Here is a 17479-nt window from a genome sequence, read left to right as displayed (position 1 = left end):
CAGGGTGTTCTGGTCCTCAGTTGCTGGTTGTTCTGATGATTTCCTTCTCCAAATGTAAGGCTTCACTTTGCTGGCACATCGTGCAGATGCCTCAGCCTGTCTTCCCTTTCAGATGAGCAGTTCTCTAGTCTCCAGTTACATTTGCTTAGGCAGGATGAAGTAAAGCAGTGGAAAGGAAACAGACCCCATTCGCTCATCTCGGAAGCCTGAAGTTTCAGATTATTTGACAATGTCAAATACAAATCTCTGTACATTCACACTGAAAGGGCATTTTGGACAGTTTCATAGATCTGGTTTCACATGCAGTTTTAAATATCAGGTAAAATTTTGAAAGCCAGTAGTGGGCTCATATACCAAAAGTCTCCCAGGGACTGTTGCAAATCCACAATAAGTTCCTGAGCACTAGAGTGTGCATTCAGTTGAAGGAAGCGTGGAGACCCTCAGATGAAGGTCAAGAGCTCAATTTCATCTTTCTAGGGCAGATAATAATTTAAATTCAACTCTGCTTTGTGAAGCAACTGCAACAAATCCTTGTATGTGTATTACACATGTCAGCGTGTGAGTTAAAGGAGCCTCGGGTGTGTTAAAGGTCTTTTCTCATGTCAAATGCAGTACATCAAAAATCCCTTTCAAAACATAAGCAAGTTCCTTCCTAAAACTGTGTCAGCTTTGGGGGGTTTAACCTATACCACTCTTCTCAGGAGGCTGTTCCAGAGCTGGATCCTCTGAAGGCTGGGAATTATTTTCTGATTCTTACCCTAAATTTATTTATGGCCAGCTATTTTCAATTTGTTCTTAAGCCCACATTGTCCATTAGCTTAAGTAGCACTTCTCCGTCACCGATGTCCCCCTTCAGTTCTCTCTTCTTCTGGCCACCGCCAAGATGCATTTAGAGCGTGACTTTGCTGGGATAAACGAGTCAAACTTTTAAAGTCCTCTCTTGTGGTGCGGGCATTCCACCCATTTCAGCAACACCTGCTCCATTTAGCTGAGCTTGGCTGAGCAGAGAGCCCCTCTGCTGGAGCAGTGTGGCAGCACCCAGTGCCAAAAGGATGGCATGGACAGCTGGGCGAGTAGCGAGGTATCGTGTGGCCACAGCCATTAGCTCAGGGTTTGCAGGGTGTTTCGCTTCTGAGCAGACCTCATTTGGTTTGTGTCACTGTGAGGGATGAGGTGAGACCCCACGTTTCTTCAAGGGGCTGGATCCTCATCAGGTGTATATTACTCTCCAGGCACAGGTTTCTTTGCTTGTGTCAGTCATGAGCCAGTACTGGGTTGTGCATCAGGTGCTGCGCTTACCTGGTCTTGAATTACTGCTTGCTGCCATGGCTAAACTCAATTCGTGTCTTGTTACTCTGGCTTTACACCTGTGTATCAGGAACAGGAATCACTGCTCGCTTCAAGATAGCACTTGATAAAGTAGTGTTTTGCCAGGCAGGCCAGCATCTTGCTTCAAACATGACCCTTTTTATGAACTCTTTTGTCTGTTTGTTTCCAAAATGGAAATTATTACCGCAAGAGTCTCAATTTATTGCAGAAATTATTGAGCACACTGACACATTTTAATAGGACAGATTTCAGAGTATCATAGTGCAGATATGAGAGTTGCATCTGGCCTTAGATCTGGTTCTTTGCCAGCAGGGTAGTCCCTACTATACTGCTACGCTAATCAGCCCTGGACTTTGTTGGGTTCGTTGTGTGGGTTTTAGTTTCACAAAAGGATTTGCTGACTTGGCTTTTTAGCTATGAAGTAACTTGACAGTGCACATTTCCAGAACAAAAGACTGACACCTAGAATCTAGATGGAAGCAGATTCAGAAACACACGTACACTACTTAAGGAGAATGACTGAAATTCATAGAGCCATTGAAATTATTTATTCATTGCTTTTGACTTCCACTTCAGAACTAGGTAATGAATTTCTCCAGCTTTTAAGGTTAGACTGAGAATGGTGGTGGTGGGGTATTTATTATTCATAACTACTCTTGTCTGTCCTAGGCTCATCTAATACTTGAATTGCTTGGGTTTGATTCTTTGTTCACATGGGTCAGACAAGACATAAGAAGTGTGGGGAGCCATCAGCCTCTGAAGCAGTCTCACACCATTTTTGTCAAACTTTCAATCAAGTGAGATGGCACATCATAAAATACTGTCTTAATTCAAGTGCTTTGTACTGTGTGTCATGAAAGTTGTAGGGCAGAGATGACAACACATGCCTTAATGTGTGTGCTTCCTTGCACATATGTATTCTTGCCGTTCTTCCTTCTTGCTCAGATCAATGAACAGACTGCGATTTGAGGATGCAGCCTCCACTAATCAGACTCTGAAATGTTGCAGTACATTCTTCACTGCCCAGTTATAGGGGGGACAGTCAACGTATAGCACTGAGATAAGGTGATACTGGCATTTTAAGGTCTGCCCTGGGGAAATCGCGAACACCAGCAATTCCCATTGAGATCAAGGAGAGGTGCAGGTGCTTAGCAATTCTCTTGTGGTTCACCTTTTAAACAAATACTCTTCACAAAAACATTTCACAGTTACCTTTAAGAGCAGAATCTCCACTGCCAGGTGCTTCAGTACCTCTCATTTTCCTGGTGGTTTCACATTACAGGGATTTGTGGAAACTGAAGAAGGTAAAGGTTGCAATCAGTCCTGTCTAGAAGCAACCAAATATAACTGTTATGCACGTACCCTTGGGGGTGTTTTTAAGTAAGTGGAGTGAAAGCTCCAAGAAAAGTGGTGTGAGCTTTTCACACATGACTTTTTATAGCGTTCTTCTTAAAGTTACAATAACATAAAAAGCTGTTCAAACATAAACATGTCTCCTTATTTTGTACAGGCTCTACCGAAGCAAGCTCTGTTTGCAGCCTCTTACTGTTCTCTCCCCCATTCTGGTGGGAGTGCAGGGGTGAGCAAGCAGCTGTGTGGGTGCTCAGCTGCTGGTTCAGGTGAGCTCACCACACCCAGAATTCTGGTATTTTCAATAATCCTGAGCTTAAGACACTGCTTGAAATGGAAAAAATGAATACTGAGCCTTTCTTTTTAACTAGCGTCTTCCCTTACAACGTCTTATAGTAGTACATAGTAGTTACAAAGCACTTCCTGCTTCCTTAGGATTTTAAAAGTATTGAAGCAAATTAAAAGCCTACATCCTGAAAAAAATGTTTAAGAACAGGTTTTTGTGTTCTCCTAAATTCCTGAGCCATATGTGAAAAACGGATCTTGGGCTGCTGCATTACTGTGTTGCAGTTAAACCTCACAAAAATCCTGTGAAGTAGATAATTTATTACTTCCATCTGAGAGATGCTGAGGCTAAGGCAAGCTTGTCTACTGATTTGTGTCTTTCTGTTAGTGCCATATTAGTGACTACCTGTTCCTGGTTGCGCTCAGTTTCTTGACTATTGTTTTACCCCATATGAAGATGGAGAGGTAAATGCTGTATTTGTTTTCATGTTGTGGGCAAAGTGGGAATAGATGAAGCAGGATCTGGAAATAATAGAGGGGTAGGATACCTAGATGAGAAATGTTAATGAGCTTGCACAAGGCTCGTAGCCTTGCCCTCTCTTGTCAAAACTCTTGAGTCCTGCAATTCCTCTGGATCATTGCTACAGCACTGTAATAGGGAGGAAGGAAGACAAGAACACCCGTACGCTGGGAGGAACGAGAGGGCCAGTTTAAGGATGCGTGAGCTTTATCCCCACCTGCTGGCACAGAGCTGCAGTGGTTTTGGTGTCTTGTTGCGCTGATGACAGAGAATGCAATAACGCCCTGGAGGACCGCGACTTTCCTTGCCTTCAGCACGACCTCGACACGCGGAGCGGGGAGCCTAGGAAGGACGCGCCAGATGGGGAATCTGTAACCTGCTCTGCGCCCAGCTCTAGCCGTGCAGGCAGCGGGGGTTATGAGAGCTCACCCCGCCTCTACTGCCCATTCCCGGCCTTGACTCCTCTGCTTAGATCGTGGACTCTCTGGGGCAGACACACTACTGTGCAGTACGTGGTGTGTTTGCCCTCGCTGGCCCGGGTAGTATGTACAGCTCCCAGGCTGGCTGGGGTCCCCAGGTGCCACAGTAAGAAATATTTACTATCCTTGGTAGTGCTGTGCATACGGTTATATACTCAAAGAGGAAAAAAAAAACCACCAAAAAAACCCCAGAAAACCAAAAGGATGCTGCAGAGCAGTTTTGACTAAATGCTGTGGCTTACACTGGCAAAAATTGCACAGCCTGGTAGTCTTCTTGTTCAAATATTGACTTGAGCGATGAGGGTTTTTTTATTAAAAGGTCTCAGTGTATTGCTGTAGGCTGAACTTCTTTTACCTCTGCTACCTAAAATCCTGTTTAGAGAAACAAGACAGGCTAACAGCTGTTCAATCAACCTTCACTTCAGCAGTTGACTTTCAGGCACTCTGTTCTGCAAGACTCATATCCTCTTAATAACAGTAACCTTGTGGGCATTCAATGCTGATTGCATGTGGGTATCTGAAAGCAAGTTGAAAATGGCTTTGCCAATATTACAAGCAGAACATTAAAAAAAAAAATCTTAAAATAGCACACAAAATACTAACATTTTCTGCACTCTCAAGTTGTCAGGAGAGGATATGATTTTTTCCCACATTAAGAAAGGAGTTTCTTGAACAGTTCTGCAGCCGAATGCAGGGGCTGTGCTATGCAAAACACTTCTTCTCAAGGCAGCTTTTATTACAGCTGTATAAATGATGTGGTGGGTATACACGGCTAGAGGTGCACAGCAGCAGGCAGCACAGGGGAGAAGTTCACGTAGGAGCTCTCTGGGGACAGCCAAAGCCACATACTGCATGTGGTCCACGTTCCCTCCTCAAAGAGGCAGGTCTGCATTTTGCAAGCGAGCGGCTTGTCTCGGGTAAAACATCCTCCCTGGGCTGACGCTTGATTTGTCTACATTTTGCTTGCAGTGGCTGAGGAACCCAGGCCCCCAGCACGAGAAACGGACTCTCTTTGGAGACATGGTGTGCTTCTTGTTTATCACTCCACTGGCGACTATCTCTGGCTGGTTGTGTCTACGAGGAGCAGTGGACCATCTGCACTTTAGTAGCAGGCTCGAAGCTGTTGGCCTCATTGCACTCACTGTTGCACTCTTCACTATTTACCTCTTTTGGACCCTCGTAAGTATTGGTTTGCTATTCAACTCACAGGAATAAGGGAAAGAACAAATCAGAAAATTAGTTGCAGAGTGCTGTACAGCAGGTGGACAACTGTACAAAGCATTGCTTATGTTTACCTTCTGTACTGATAAATTTAAGTTAGATCTGCAAAAAACCTCTTGGTTCCACACCACTCAAGTCCTCTGGAAAACCAGAAGGATAGTTTGCCTTTGGGGTCAGTAATTCCCAAATCCCAACCAGAAGGGACAGCAAGAGGGAGACAAGGAAGTAACACGGAGAAGTTCAAGACAGATGCTGCAGGAGGGAGTTTCATCAAAGATGATGTGCAAAGGGTAAAGGCACAGTGCACAAAAAAGCTTTAAGTGAACAACCTGGCTGCCATAGAGGATTCAGGTTTTATTCTAGTCCAACATCTGGCCAATTTTACAATTTGAAAGCCTTGGATGTGGGTGCATCCCATGCTTTCCCCATTCCTTGTGCTTGTGGCACGGTGGGAAGTCCATGGCGCACCAGCCAGCGCACCAAGAGTTAGCCCAGCAGAAATGAAGGGAACTCAGAAGACAGCTGCCAGAATAAATGCTTATCAACTTGTGGTCTAGCAGTTCACTGAAAACCCCAGGTTACCGCTGAGTTTGACATTTCACACCTCTAGCTCCGGTGGGGGAAGAGAACAGAACAGTGGATGCAGACACGGAGCATTCACACTAACAGGGTAATGCTTGTGCAATCGCGCAAGGCTGTGCTGCTGTGAGAGGAAAAGCTCATCAAGCCTGTGCTTCCCTGAGTGGGCGCAAGACCACCATGCCTGTCATGCTAGGTCAGCCACTAATCCCACAGGGTCAGTGCCCAGCTCTCCCCCTCAGGGGGTATGGCCACTCACTGTATGGCTGACCCCTTCCAGCAGTTTTTGACCACTGTAAGCTGCTGAGGTGGCACTTTTATAACTGTGTTAGTAGAGCTAGCCCACAGCAAGAAACCCCTATGCTGAGACCAGAGTAAGCTTGGAGAAGGGGAGGTGAGGGGAAACACAAAAACCCTACAGTACTTAACAACTAGGTCCAAGAAATCTGTGAAAGGTGACATCTCATTTACTCCATTCATAATGGTGAAAGTCTGCCTCTTCCATAGAATAATGCAGGCTAATTTTAGTAGCACACAGCAGTAGGGAAAGCTCAGAGTTTTGCCTCAGCCTCCTGCAGTTTCTCTTTCTGTTGTTTCTGCTTCTATTTTCTGTGAAGCAGCAGCATTCCCCTTTGACAGGATGGCCATTTACTCCAGCAGTGAGGTGGCACTTCTATTTCTTGCACTACTGTGTGTATTTAAGCAAAGGTTGTTCAAATTTCCTTTGTGTATGACTGTCTTAGAAACCCAAATGCTGTGCAATTTACCTAATATACATAATTCACAAGCACCAAAAGAGTTGGAAGTTGGAAAGGGTAGTCTGGCTAAGTAGTTGGATTTAATTACCCATGACACATGGACATATCTGACTTTGCTCATTAAGACTTCTACAGCATCTCAGTTGTAGTCCCTAACACTGTCTATTGCATTTGGATTCTAAGCGGCAAACATCTCTTCTATTCACTTTATAAATTTTACCCCTTCAAAAGCATAGAGAAATGCGTTACTAGCACTTGAAGAATACAGCGATAGTGAGGCTGATGTAAATGCACACCTTGGTTGACTTAATTGAAATACAGTATCTTTAGTGTCTACTGACTTGTGCAAGACGTAATTCCACTCTAATCTATTATTCAGACCAGCAGGGGGTGGATGGGCTAATGAAGCTAATGTTTATCAGGGAAGGGCAAGGCAGGCAGCCTTTCAGGGCACAGTAATCCTCCTGTTCAGCATGGACTTAATTCAGTGCGCAGAGCAGAGAGACATGACGGGAAGGTCTCTCAGGATCTCTTCACAGCATAGAAGGTGCCCTCATTGCCCTCACAATATTGGTAGTGGATGGAAGAGTTTTGAGGAGGTTTAAGTATATCTGCAGATTAAGTCAATAGGCTTGAGCAACAGCGTTTTCGCACACTTTCTCACAGGGCAGATTTGCAAAGTCAAGGTAGAGATTTAAAGCAACTACTTTACAAATGGCACTGACCACCATACACGTGGAAGACATGCCCCCTCTCTGCTCAGCAGCCTGAGACCCATCAATCGTGCAGGAAAGCCCCAGCCTGCATTTGCCTTGGGGAGGCTCCACCCTCCCCTTGCCATGCAGCAAGGAACGGACCCAACACAGAAGTGCTAACCCCATTAAGTGCTTCAGCAGCACCTGCCCTTTAATTTTCAGAAGTGGGAGAATCTTGTACTGCTTGCATAGTTATGCAAGGGAATATATTGAGTGCTGTGGGGTAAACTACACACAACATGCAATATAATGCTCCTTTAGGTCCTGGGAAAATTAAGAAAACTAAAACTTCCTTCCAATAAATCAGCTTATTTTCTCTGGAGGCAAAAGCTGGCATATAGATTATTTACATACCACAGTTATCCCAGTGAGTAGAGAACAGACAGATGCTATTTTTAGCATCTAAGAAGCCATTTTATCCCTTCCCTTAAAACAGCCAAGTTCTCCATAAAATGCTATTGGTTTTCCTCTTCATTTTATCACTGTAACTGATGTATGTACACAAAGAAGCCTGCTACTCCCAAGAAGAAACCTTCAGACATAAAATGGAGATTGCTATTTAAACTAAGAATACAGGGCCACACTCTCCTTTCTCTTGCATACAGGTAATCTTGACTCCTGTAAGATCAAGTAGCAGATTGGAGTACAACAGGATTTGGCTCTATAGTTTCCAGTATAACATAACTACTGGTTTAAAACAAAGGCTATTCCAAATAATTCAGAGTAAGTTAGAAAGATAGACAACCCCCTTGCTATCCTATTGAAGAGGGGAACAAAAGAGTTCAGTGTGCCAAGGACCAATCTAAATCTGGCCTTTGTTCAGCATCACAAGAGTTTTGCATCCAGTGTAACAGCTTAGGTTGAGTAACTGTGGCTCTACTGAAATTCAGTAGCTAACATCACTTGGAAACTGCCTCCAGGCAAGAACCCATTGTAAACAAGCTGTCAAACTTAACTAGGATATCCTATGAAAATGCCTTAAACAAGCAGTTAAGGCCTAGTTTAACAATGCAGTTCCTCAAAGAATCTCCTGTGGTGCTACTTGAAAACTCAACCTAAACTCTACCTCACTCATCTGAAGCAGTCACCGCATTTTGCATGGCATTCGTTTTTGCAAGGTGGTTCCCCCCCCCCCCTCCATGATTTTTGCTGATGCTGCAGTGCCTTTTTAAAAGGGACTTCTCATGCTCTTTCATATACGATGTTCCACAGAAACGAAGATGCAGACTGCTTTACCTTCAGGGAGAGCAGAGGAGATTGAAAGGTGGGGAATGAATTCATCTCTTGGAACAACTGTCTTTGAGCAACTCCTTAGTGAACAAAAGCTCTATAGGTTTCCCTCGTTAACAGCAGACAGCTGTATAAAGATCCAGTAAAAAAAACTCAAAAAGTCTTTTTTTGTCCCCAGTAGGATTTTATAGAAAGGTAAATAATTTATTTAGTTAAGAGCACCCTTTCTGCAATAAGGAAAGCGTTCTGAAGGATACATTCACAGGCATGTATATTACTTAATATCCCTCCATACCTCACTGGCAGCCAGCCTATCGTTGCTGTAGGGGTAGCAAAGTAAGCAGCGCAGCCCCTTTTGACAGCAGCATGCACAGCCACTTCTCTACAGAGTCAGCAGCGTCTTACACCCACTTGCGCAGACCACGCACGTTACCTCCAACCTTTATGGCACCCTTTGCCATCTGACTAGCACAGACCTACAGAATTGGCACAGGTGCATAAAAATCAGTAACAAATGACCAGCTGCACATGAAGACAGAACAGCTAACAAGAAGAGGTTCCTCCTGTGCTCACTGCATGGGTGTCTCCTGCCCACAATAACTGTCATGTGGCACATTTCACCCCAAAGGTCCCAAGCCAGTTTACAGGTTGGGGTTTTTTTTGTTTTTTTTTTGTTTTAAACTGCACATGTACATCATCTTATACAGACATAACTCTCACTACACTTAGCTGTCACTAAAATAAGCAGTAAACTATTTAAAAAAAAAAATACAGGGCCAAGCTATGTTGTATAGCTATAGCAGTCAGTCATTTCTCTTCCACTGTTAGCAGAACCACACTAAGGTTGAAACTGGTTAGCGGATAACAACAAAAAAAATTCAAAGACAATCTAAACTGAGATACACACATGTTGGCTGATGGCTCACACTCACCTTGTTGCATCTGTGCAATCTTGAATTTCATGCATTCAGCAATAAAGCATTACAAGGTAGAACATACAACTCTGTCAGGTTTTGCACACAGCTTAAAGCTACCTGCAAGCCTTCACCATCCAGCCAGTTACATTATTTGTCAGTTTAACAGCTTCCAGCATGATAGTACCCCAAACTCATTCTCATTGTAAGTGTCTGCCAATGATTCTAATTCTTGGGAAAGACAGAGGCAGAATGTCTGATTTTTCATGTTATAAAAAAGGGTAGAGAGGTAGGCAACAGCAGAAAGTAGGGCACAGGCTGCTTTTCTTCTCTCCTGTGGCAACTTGAGGAACAAGCCACCTACGTAGTAGGTCTCATCTTTGCCCACCACTTCTTGCTCATTTTTATCCCATCCTATTAGGCTGCTTATCAGCTTTTTGTTCCACTGGAAGGCATTTCCCCCCAAAACCCAACTGATTCCTTAGAGGACCACAGTGACTCTAAACACAGTGCATCTCTCTTCTCTCCCCAGGTATCCTTTAGGTATCACTGTAGATTATACAACGAATGGCGTCAGACCAATCAGCGGGTGATACTCCTAATCCCAAAGTCTGCCAACATCCCCTCCAACCAGCAGTCCCTGCTGGGCCTGCAGTCCCTCAAGAGGAACTCAAAGGAGACAATCGTTTGATTTGGGCAGTTCTACACAGGGGCCATGCACTAAAAATATTTTCCTCAAACTCACTGGGGGGACACACCGTCCAGAACCCAGGAGTGTGCTATTCTGATTTACAAGCTCTTTGCAGAGTAATAAATCACTGTTTGAATTCAAATCATGGATGCTGCAATCATATGATATTTGCTAAGCTGCCAAACTTATTTAGCAGATACTGTATGGAATTCTACAAGCTCATGTAATACTTGCATCATCAAGTGATGCTAACTTTATCGTTTAAAATATTAAACTCTGATAATCAACAATGCAAAACAGGTTTAAAAAGTGCTTTTGTTTTTATAATTTCCTGTTTGTACAGTTTTATTTCTTTAGGTAGCTAGACAGTAACCAGTGCTGTTTTTTCTTTCCTAAAGCACAGCAATGGCATTCCCCCAGTTGATTTTATTTGAAGGTCCTTTATACCAATATTTTGGATTATTAAAATTTGTGTGTAATGAGTTCTACAAATTGCCGTATTATTTAAATGCTATAGAGTGATTAAAAAAATTATCTCTGTTTCCTATTTGGCAGGAAAGCTCTGATAGGAAAACTCTTCACTAATAAATCTAGCATGTGCAAAACAAAGAAATGACACAAATTGCAGTAATCTTTCTACTCAAAAGTATTCTAATACGTAGCACTCAGGAAAAAAAAATAATTGTACTTTTTCCACTCAGAAGCAACAAATTAAGCATGACATTCTGCACTGAAGTGCACATTCTGCTGGTGTGAATTCAAACTTAGCCAATTTACTCTGCATTTACACCAAGCTGAACTTAACCCTAATTGTAAGACTTATTTTTGTAAGGAAAACTCTGCATACATAATGAATGAGATCATTAGACATGTTTAGGAAGCAGGAAACTTGTCTTGCATAAAAATTAGCGTTATTTTAAAGCTGCAGAATTTTCAGCTTGACAGGTAGATTTAGCGAGTATGTGTAAACCCTGACTTCTCAGTGTAGCATTGTAACTAAGGCTCTTTTTTAAAAAAATGTAATACACAGCCCACTATGATGACCAAACTGAATTTGGAGTGTAAAGACTAGACTTTATTCCTCGGTGGCATTATCTATTTCCCCTTGGTTTTATGCCCAATTCATTCAGCAATTCTTTGCTCTCAGAAGAGACACACACTTATGTAGAGAGACTTTATGTTAAAGAACTATACAAAATTTCATTAACAAATGCTGCTAGAATTAGAAATTGATACATAGCCTTTTGAATAGATGAATTTTTTTGAAATGTGTGTAGACGGCAATGCCACTATGTGCTTTGTTTTTTAAACTCTGCAGGAACTGAAAATAAAAAGGAACACCTAGCAAGAAGGCTAGTAATTTTTGTTCAGATAGTTCAAGGTATTATGGGTGTTTACCATCAGACAAGAGCTTACTTGATGTTGTGTGTGCTCTATAGGAGAAGCTTAGTACACAAAACCAAATCATTTATCTTTTTTTATTCTGTCTTTGGACCAGTCTAGCTGTAGTCATGTTATTTAACAATATTGTTTATAACTGTCAATTTCATGGGGATAAAAGAATCAACTACCTATATAAAGCAACAGCAGCCTCATTCCGACATAAAACTTGTTTCACAACAAGCCAAGATGTGTAAGAAAATCACGAACCTGCAGATCTATACTCATTAGTCTGACAGTAAGGTTGGGATTAGTTATACGTTTGGCAGTGAATACCTGCTTCTCTTCCAGAGAAAACTGCACAAGATTCTGAAGACATGGCTATCACAGTCTCTGTGATGGCCTAAAACCTGCAGTGCTTTTTTTAAAACCATCTTCCCAAAGGCAGCTATCTGCATAGAAGACTGAACATGCATGTAAGCAGAGTTGCGGGTTAAAAGAAAACCTGCTATCCAAGGGTGTGGAAATAAAACAAGTCTAGCTGGGTCCAGACGCTGTCAGACAGTGTTTTAATACCTATATATTTGCTTTAGGTAAGCTTTCTTCAGAATTTTGTTCCTACTTTGTGTTATTAAGTACTTATTCTTGGTTTTGTTTCATGAAACAAAAAATTAGGATGATATGGAATTAAGTAGTAACTAGGAAAACAATTACTCAAATCAAGCTGCAAGGTATATGCGCACGGATCAGCACAGTGACTTGGCCCACCTCATCTGTGTTATTTCAGATTTCACTTTTTGCTTAAAAGACAGCTTATTTAATCTGAAGGCATACTGAAGCCCAGAGAGAAAAGTATGGTCCAGTTTAGCAAATACATTGCTACTCCATTTTCTCTGCTTTGATGCACAAGTAGAGCAAAACTGCCTGGTGAAGTCACTAGCAATAGTCTCCCATGCATTTTCTTGAGGAAAAAAATGCCAGAAAAGAACCAGTCACACACTTAACCTTTTGCATTAAACCCATGGGAAAAAGCATGCTTCATGTTCTTCCTTGTTTCTCCTAAACCATAAGAACAGGAAGGTGGGTGATACTAATTCTTATTGCCACTTCTGTTCTGAACTGAAGAGTTGCAGACAGAAGGCCTCTCCTGACAAGTATTGCTTTTTCTTCCGCTAGTTGAGGCTGTTGCTGCCACACCAAGTCCAAATTTCAATTAACAATTTTAAAACTGGATCATTACAGCAAATATTCTACAACAGCAGCAATACTCATTTTCGTCTGAATAGATGTGAAAGACAAAATTAACTGTAGCAGTAGCTACAGCTAGCAAAGCTCCCAGCAGTACAATGACATCTTTGTTATGCTATCCTTAAAGAGTTCCCAGTTAAGCAAAAGTAAAAGTTAACTAATGAAAGGATGGGGGAGGGTTTTTTCTTTTTTTTTTAAATAATGTCACTCAATTTCCTTCTTAGCAACATTATGCTTTCTTCTCATGCAGCTGGCTTTGCCATTTACATTCCTTTTCCTTTAAGAAGTTATATAGAAGGAGCAATATTCAAATCAGTATTTTGAGCTGCAAGTGATAAAAGCAGCAGTAAGTTAAGCCACCCCAAAAAAATGTTGTAAGAAGCTACAGACATAATACAGTTTTGTTCCTTCCTTTCACATCCTGCTTGCTGATGATAGAGATTGCCATCCTAAGTGTAGAGTTAAACCCACACAGGGTCCACTACAATTCAGTATGAGTGCAATGCAAAGTGAGGAAGTTTTACCTCTACACAGCCTTTTCCCTGCAAGACTAGTCTATCATGTTACATAAAACAACAAACAAGACAAAATTTAGGTAAGGTTAAGCAGTGGTATTTGACAAAATGACAATGCTGAAAAGGTACGAAATTCAACAGAAGGAAGCTATGCAACTCCTTACTTCCTATTGTAGTGAGGAGAATAAAACAGGAAGCAGCAGTATAAACCACTTAAGGGGGAAAACCACATTCAATGAATAGAAGAAACTGATACAGAAGGATGTAACTGAAGATTTAGAAATAACATAGCTTTCTGTTCAGCTGGAACTAAGTCACAGCATAAGTAGGATTACAGATGCTTCAGGTTGGGTTTTTTTGCTTTTTTTCTTTACTCAACTGTACAGTTCTGCCACAGAGACATCTAACTGTCATTTAAATTTCATTTATTAAAAAAAGCTTTGCATCAGTTTCACAGTAGGAAATTATACGGGGCAATGTCAGAACTTAGTACATAAAGAGAATCGGGGCCAATAGATACACCTAGCCTTTGATGCGATGGATGCTATCAGAAAGAGATACAAAAAGCTACTGGGAGAAACATGCACTAAAAGAGAGCTAAAAAAGCTCTCCCTCAAATGAAGGTAAGCTTAAAAAACCCCACATTAATAATTGAGCTCTTCATCTGTTATTAGCTCCATTTAACACACAGCTAGTTAATCAAATAAGAATTTTCCTTGCAAGCAGATTTGAGTATTGCCTATTTACTGCCAAATACTGGTTTGGGTTATTCAAAAGTATCTTTAAAAACTGTTAGACAATGCAAAATGTACAACAGAGGCCCCTAGATTTATAAATAGCTAGTAGGCCCACAAAAACAAGCCAGCCTACAGTATGGGTATATAGTATGTAATGTAACTGATGACACCGCCTCCATACTAATTCATTGCTGTTATTCCACATTTCAAATTTAATTTCCACACGCATTTCCACATAAGAAAGCTTTTTCAAAAATCAAGAGTTATACTTCTCGATGGCTGCCATGTCTGTTAGTACTTGTGATTGCTTTCAGTTCTTAAATTTTTTACTGACAGCCTCTTACACCTCATAGCAATGCTACGTTTTTCCTCCCTTTGATGTTGAAAGGTTATAGAATTCATTGTGATTTTTCTTCAACTCAATCTTAAGTGTACAAAATACTTTTCCAATAAAGCTTGTTAAATACAGAATCAATGTTGACATTCTATCTACAACATCCCATTATAAAAAACAAAAACACACCACCTTCAGAAACAAAATGCTACAGTTGCAGAGAAAACCAACATCACAGTTTCATTCCATGACTTGCATTATGGAGAAGGTCAGACTTGCTTGCCAATAATCTTTTCTGTTCCTAAAATGCAAGAGTCAAACCAGCTATGAAAATTCACATCCAAGAGTTAATTGATAACTGTGGGAAAAATCCTATCAAACAATCAGCTTATGCTGAAATGTGCCTTTATTGATGCCACCAAATTTAACTTTTCTTTCTTCAGGGTTAATCAAAGAACAAGTCTTGTATTTATGCAAACCCATAAAAGGAAACCAGAGGAAAACAGCAAAGCACTCAGAGCCGTAAATGCACACCAAGCAAAACCTGAGATAAAATAGCTAACTTTTGCCATAATCCTATGATGGATCTAGTTGAATATTATAAATAAGTGCCCCAGTGTTTACTTGAGGTTAACCATCATACCAGGAAAGACTAAATAAGCATTCACATCCATCAGACATAGCCTCCATTCCCTTTATAAAAATCACCAGTCAGTACTAGTTGTCCTGTTTGGGACAAGAGCTTTAAAGAGCTTTTATTCCCCATCAACTACTTACTTTCTTTGCCTGGAGAAAAATACTTCACAGTCAATTACAATGCAACCATTTCTGCAAAAACAGCAGTATTTTTTCTACTGCAAGTACCTATACTGCTTACAGTGCAATTTCAATATAAAGGGCAATGTTTCACAGATTTGGAGTTTCCCCATAAAACATCCTTTTCACTCCAGAAACCCTCAGATTTGTATCAAAAAGATACACTGATAAGACATTCAAATTTCTCCATGAAAATTTAAGACCAACATGTAAAATTGCCTTTTTTTACAGAAGTAGACAAATTAATAATTAGCAGGTCTTGAATAGAAAAGGTATTTGTATTATTTATGTGTACATTTCTCTTTCTATATTTTGCTGTCTGCTTGGGCAAATACAATGTATGTATATGCAGCAGGGATAAAGAAGTCACAGGCATAACACAATTTGTAGCATTGAGCTACAGTTGACTATGCTGTGTAAAGTAATTTGTACCACAGGGCTGCCATTGATTACACTGGGGTTTATTAATGAACTTGTCCACTATAAACAAAGAATACAGTTTGCAGGTTTGCTACTTTTGCTGTGAACAGACCCCAAAATCAACTATAGAAATAGGACCAGCTGACAAGAATGCATACCTTGCCTCAAGAGTGTTCATCATACAATACTAGTGCTCTACAAGTCAAACCACTTGTTTCCTAAACAGATTCTTACATTCATTCCTGTGAGAAATCAGAGTGTTTGAGCAGATACATTTCTCATAAAGTGTTTGCCTAGTTGCAAGCAGTAAGTTACTAAACACTTTTCACCTGGAAGGATGATAAAATTTCTATCTCTTGTCAACTGTGTAACAGATCAGTATCAGAGAATGATAATCTGTATCTGTTGCCAATTCCAGAAAGGACTAAATGTACCTAAAAATAAATCTTCACATATTCCTATAACAGTAGTAATAAAAAGACCTGCCAAAATTTTAATCACAAGTAGAACACATCTACAGAGCTAACTGGGGTATTGTTTGCTTCTTCTCTGGCTCATTACCTGACTAACAACCTCCAGAAAACATGAACACATTTCACATAACATTGCATATAGCCATTTTTCAGCGGTCAGCTACCTTTACCAAATCCACCAGTGTGCCTTCTCTCACCGAGACTGGTGTAGACTATGGCAGTAACCACAACAGCCAAGGTAGTGTATACTGAATGCAGCTCCAGACTAATCGGAACAAGAGCTCTCATAGCCATTGTGTGACAGAGGAGAAAAAAATTAGTATTGCATTTGCTGTATACAGTAGCACAACACATACACCTTCACAGCCTTGAGGCTGGTGTTTTTCAGTACACCAAAGGCCCACCCTACCTTGGAGTAATCAAAATGCACTTCTGGACTTCAGCGTGGGAAGATGGGGAAGAGGTAGGAAAACAGAAGCTGTTCTGTTCGACAAAGCAGAAACTTTCAAATATTATTATGGCACTCACAGGGAAGTGTAAGCAGTTTTGGATTTTTTTACTTTTCTTAAAATATATGAATAGTAAGATCTCCACCTGGTGGTAGGATGTTTCACTCTGAAGGTTAGAGTGAACACACATGAGCACGCACACAGGCTCCTCAGAAGGGTCATTTGTGTTTCCCAGCACTCTGTATCCTAGTTTACAGAAATACTTACAACAGCAAAATAATTTTTCTAAAATCAACATTTCTCCCATTAGTTTCAAGTAGCAGCTCCTAGCTACCCATAAATGTAAGAGTTACAGCACTGTTCATCATCCTGGTGACAAAAAACAGGCTCTACAAAAGCTATAACCAAGAATGCTTGATTATACTGGCAGGTTCCTACTATGAATTAAGAATTAGGTATCTGATTCCTACATGCAAAGTATTTTTCTTTGCTACTGATTGGAGAGATTAACAGTCCTACCTAGCTGGCCCAATCAAGTCTTTACTGGAATACATTGCTAGCCTGTGCTATTAGTTTTGAAAACAAACAAGAAATAGAATTAACTGTTTCCTAAAACATATGTATTCATTTATATGGTGTATGCCTACAGGTATCTGAAACTACAATGAATAGAAAGCCATTATTCCTACAGATGAAATTGAGGAGTATTCAGAATGTTACAGGATACAGTCATGCTTAAAAGACATGAAAATATTTATACTATGTAAACATTCAAATATAAACAGGAAATTAAATCAAGTATTACATTGTGGTTTCATGCAGTTGTTTAAGCCAGCATTAGTGTCAAAAGAAGCAGAACTCATCTTCATCCATCTGCATCTGGCACAAGGTTGAAATGTCACCATGTAGTTCACCAGAAAAGGAAACTTATCCAAGACGAAAGGCATGTTAAAAAGTCTTAAATTTGTCATGAGACTTATGCTAGAAAAAAGCCCA

General features: G+C 40.8%; 1 protein-coding gene across 2 annotated transcripts in view; it reads left to right on the top strand.

Moving 5' to 3' along the window:
* The window catches only part of MARCHF3 (membrane associated ring-CH-type finger 3), an 80097-nt gene extending 69780 nt beyond the window's left edge, over positions 1-10317 (top strand). For both annotated transcript variants that reach the window (XM_049795954.1, XM_049795955.1), the window contains exons 4-5: positions 4933-5142; positions 9953-10317. In XM_049795954.1, coding sequence (XP_049651911.1) covers positions 4933-5142; positions 9953-10111 — 369 coding nt within the window. In that variant the 3' untranslated portion in view covers positions 10112-10317. The remainder of the gene's footprint in view (positions 1-4932; positions 5143-9952) is intronic.
* The last annotated feature ends 7162 nt before the right edge of the window (positions 10318-17479 follow it).

Source organism: Accipiter gentilis, chromosome Z (genome assembly GCF_929443795.1).
Source record: "Accipiter gentilis chromosome Z, bAccGen1.1, whole genome shotgun sequence".
NCBI lineage: Eukaryota > Metazoa > Chordata > Aves > Accipitriformes > Accipitridae > Astur > Astur gentilis.
This window is presented reverse-complemented; position numbering and strand designations above follow the sequence as displayed.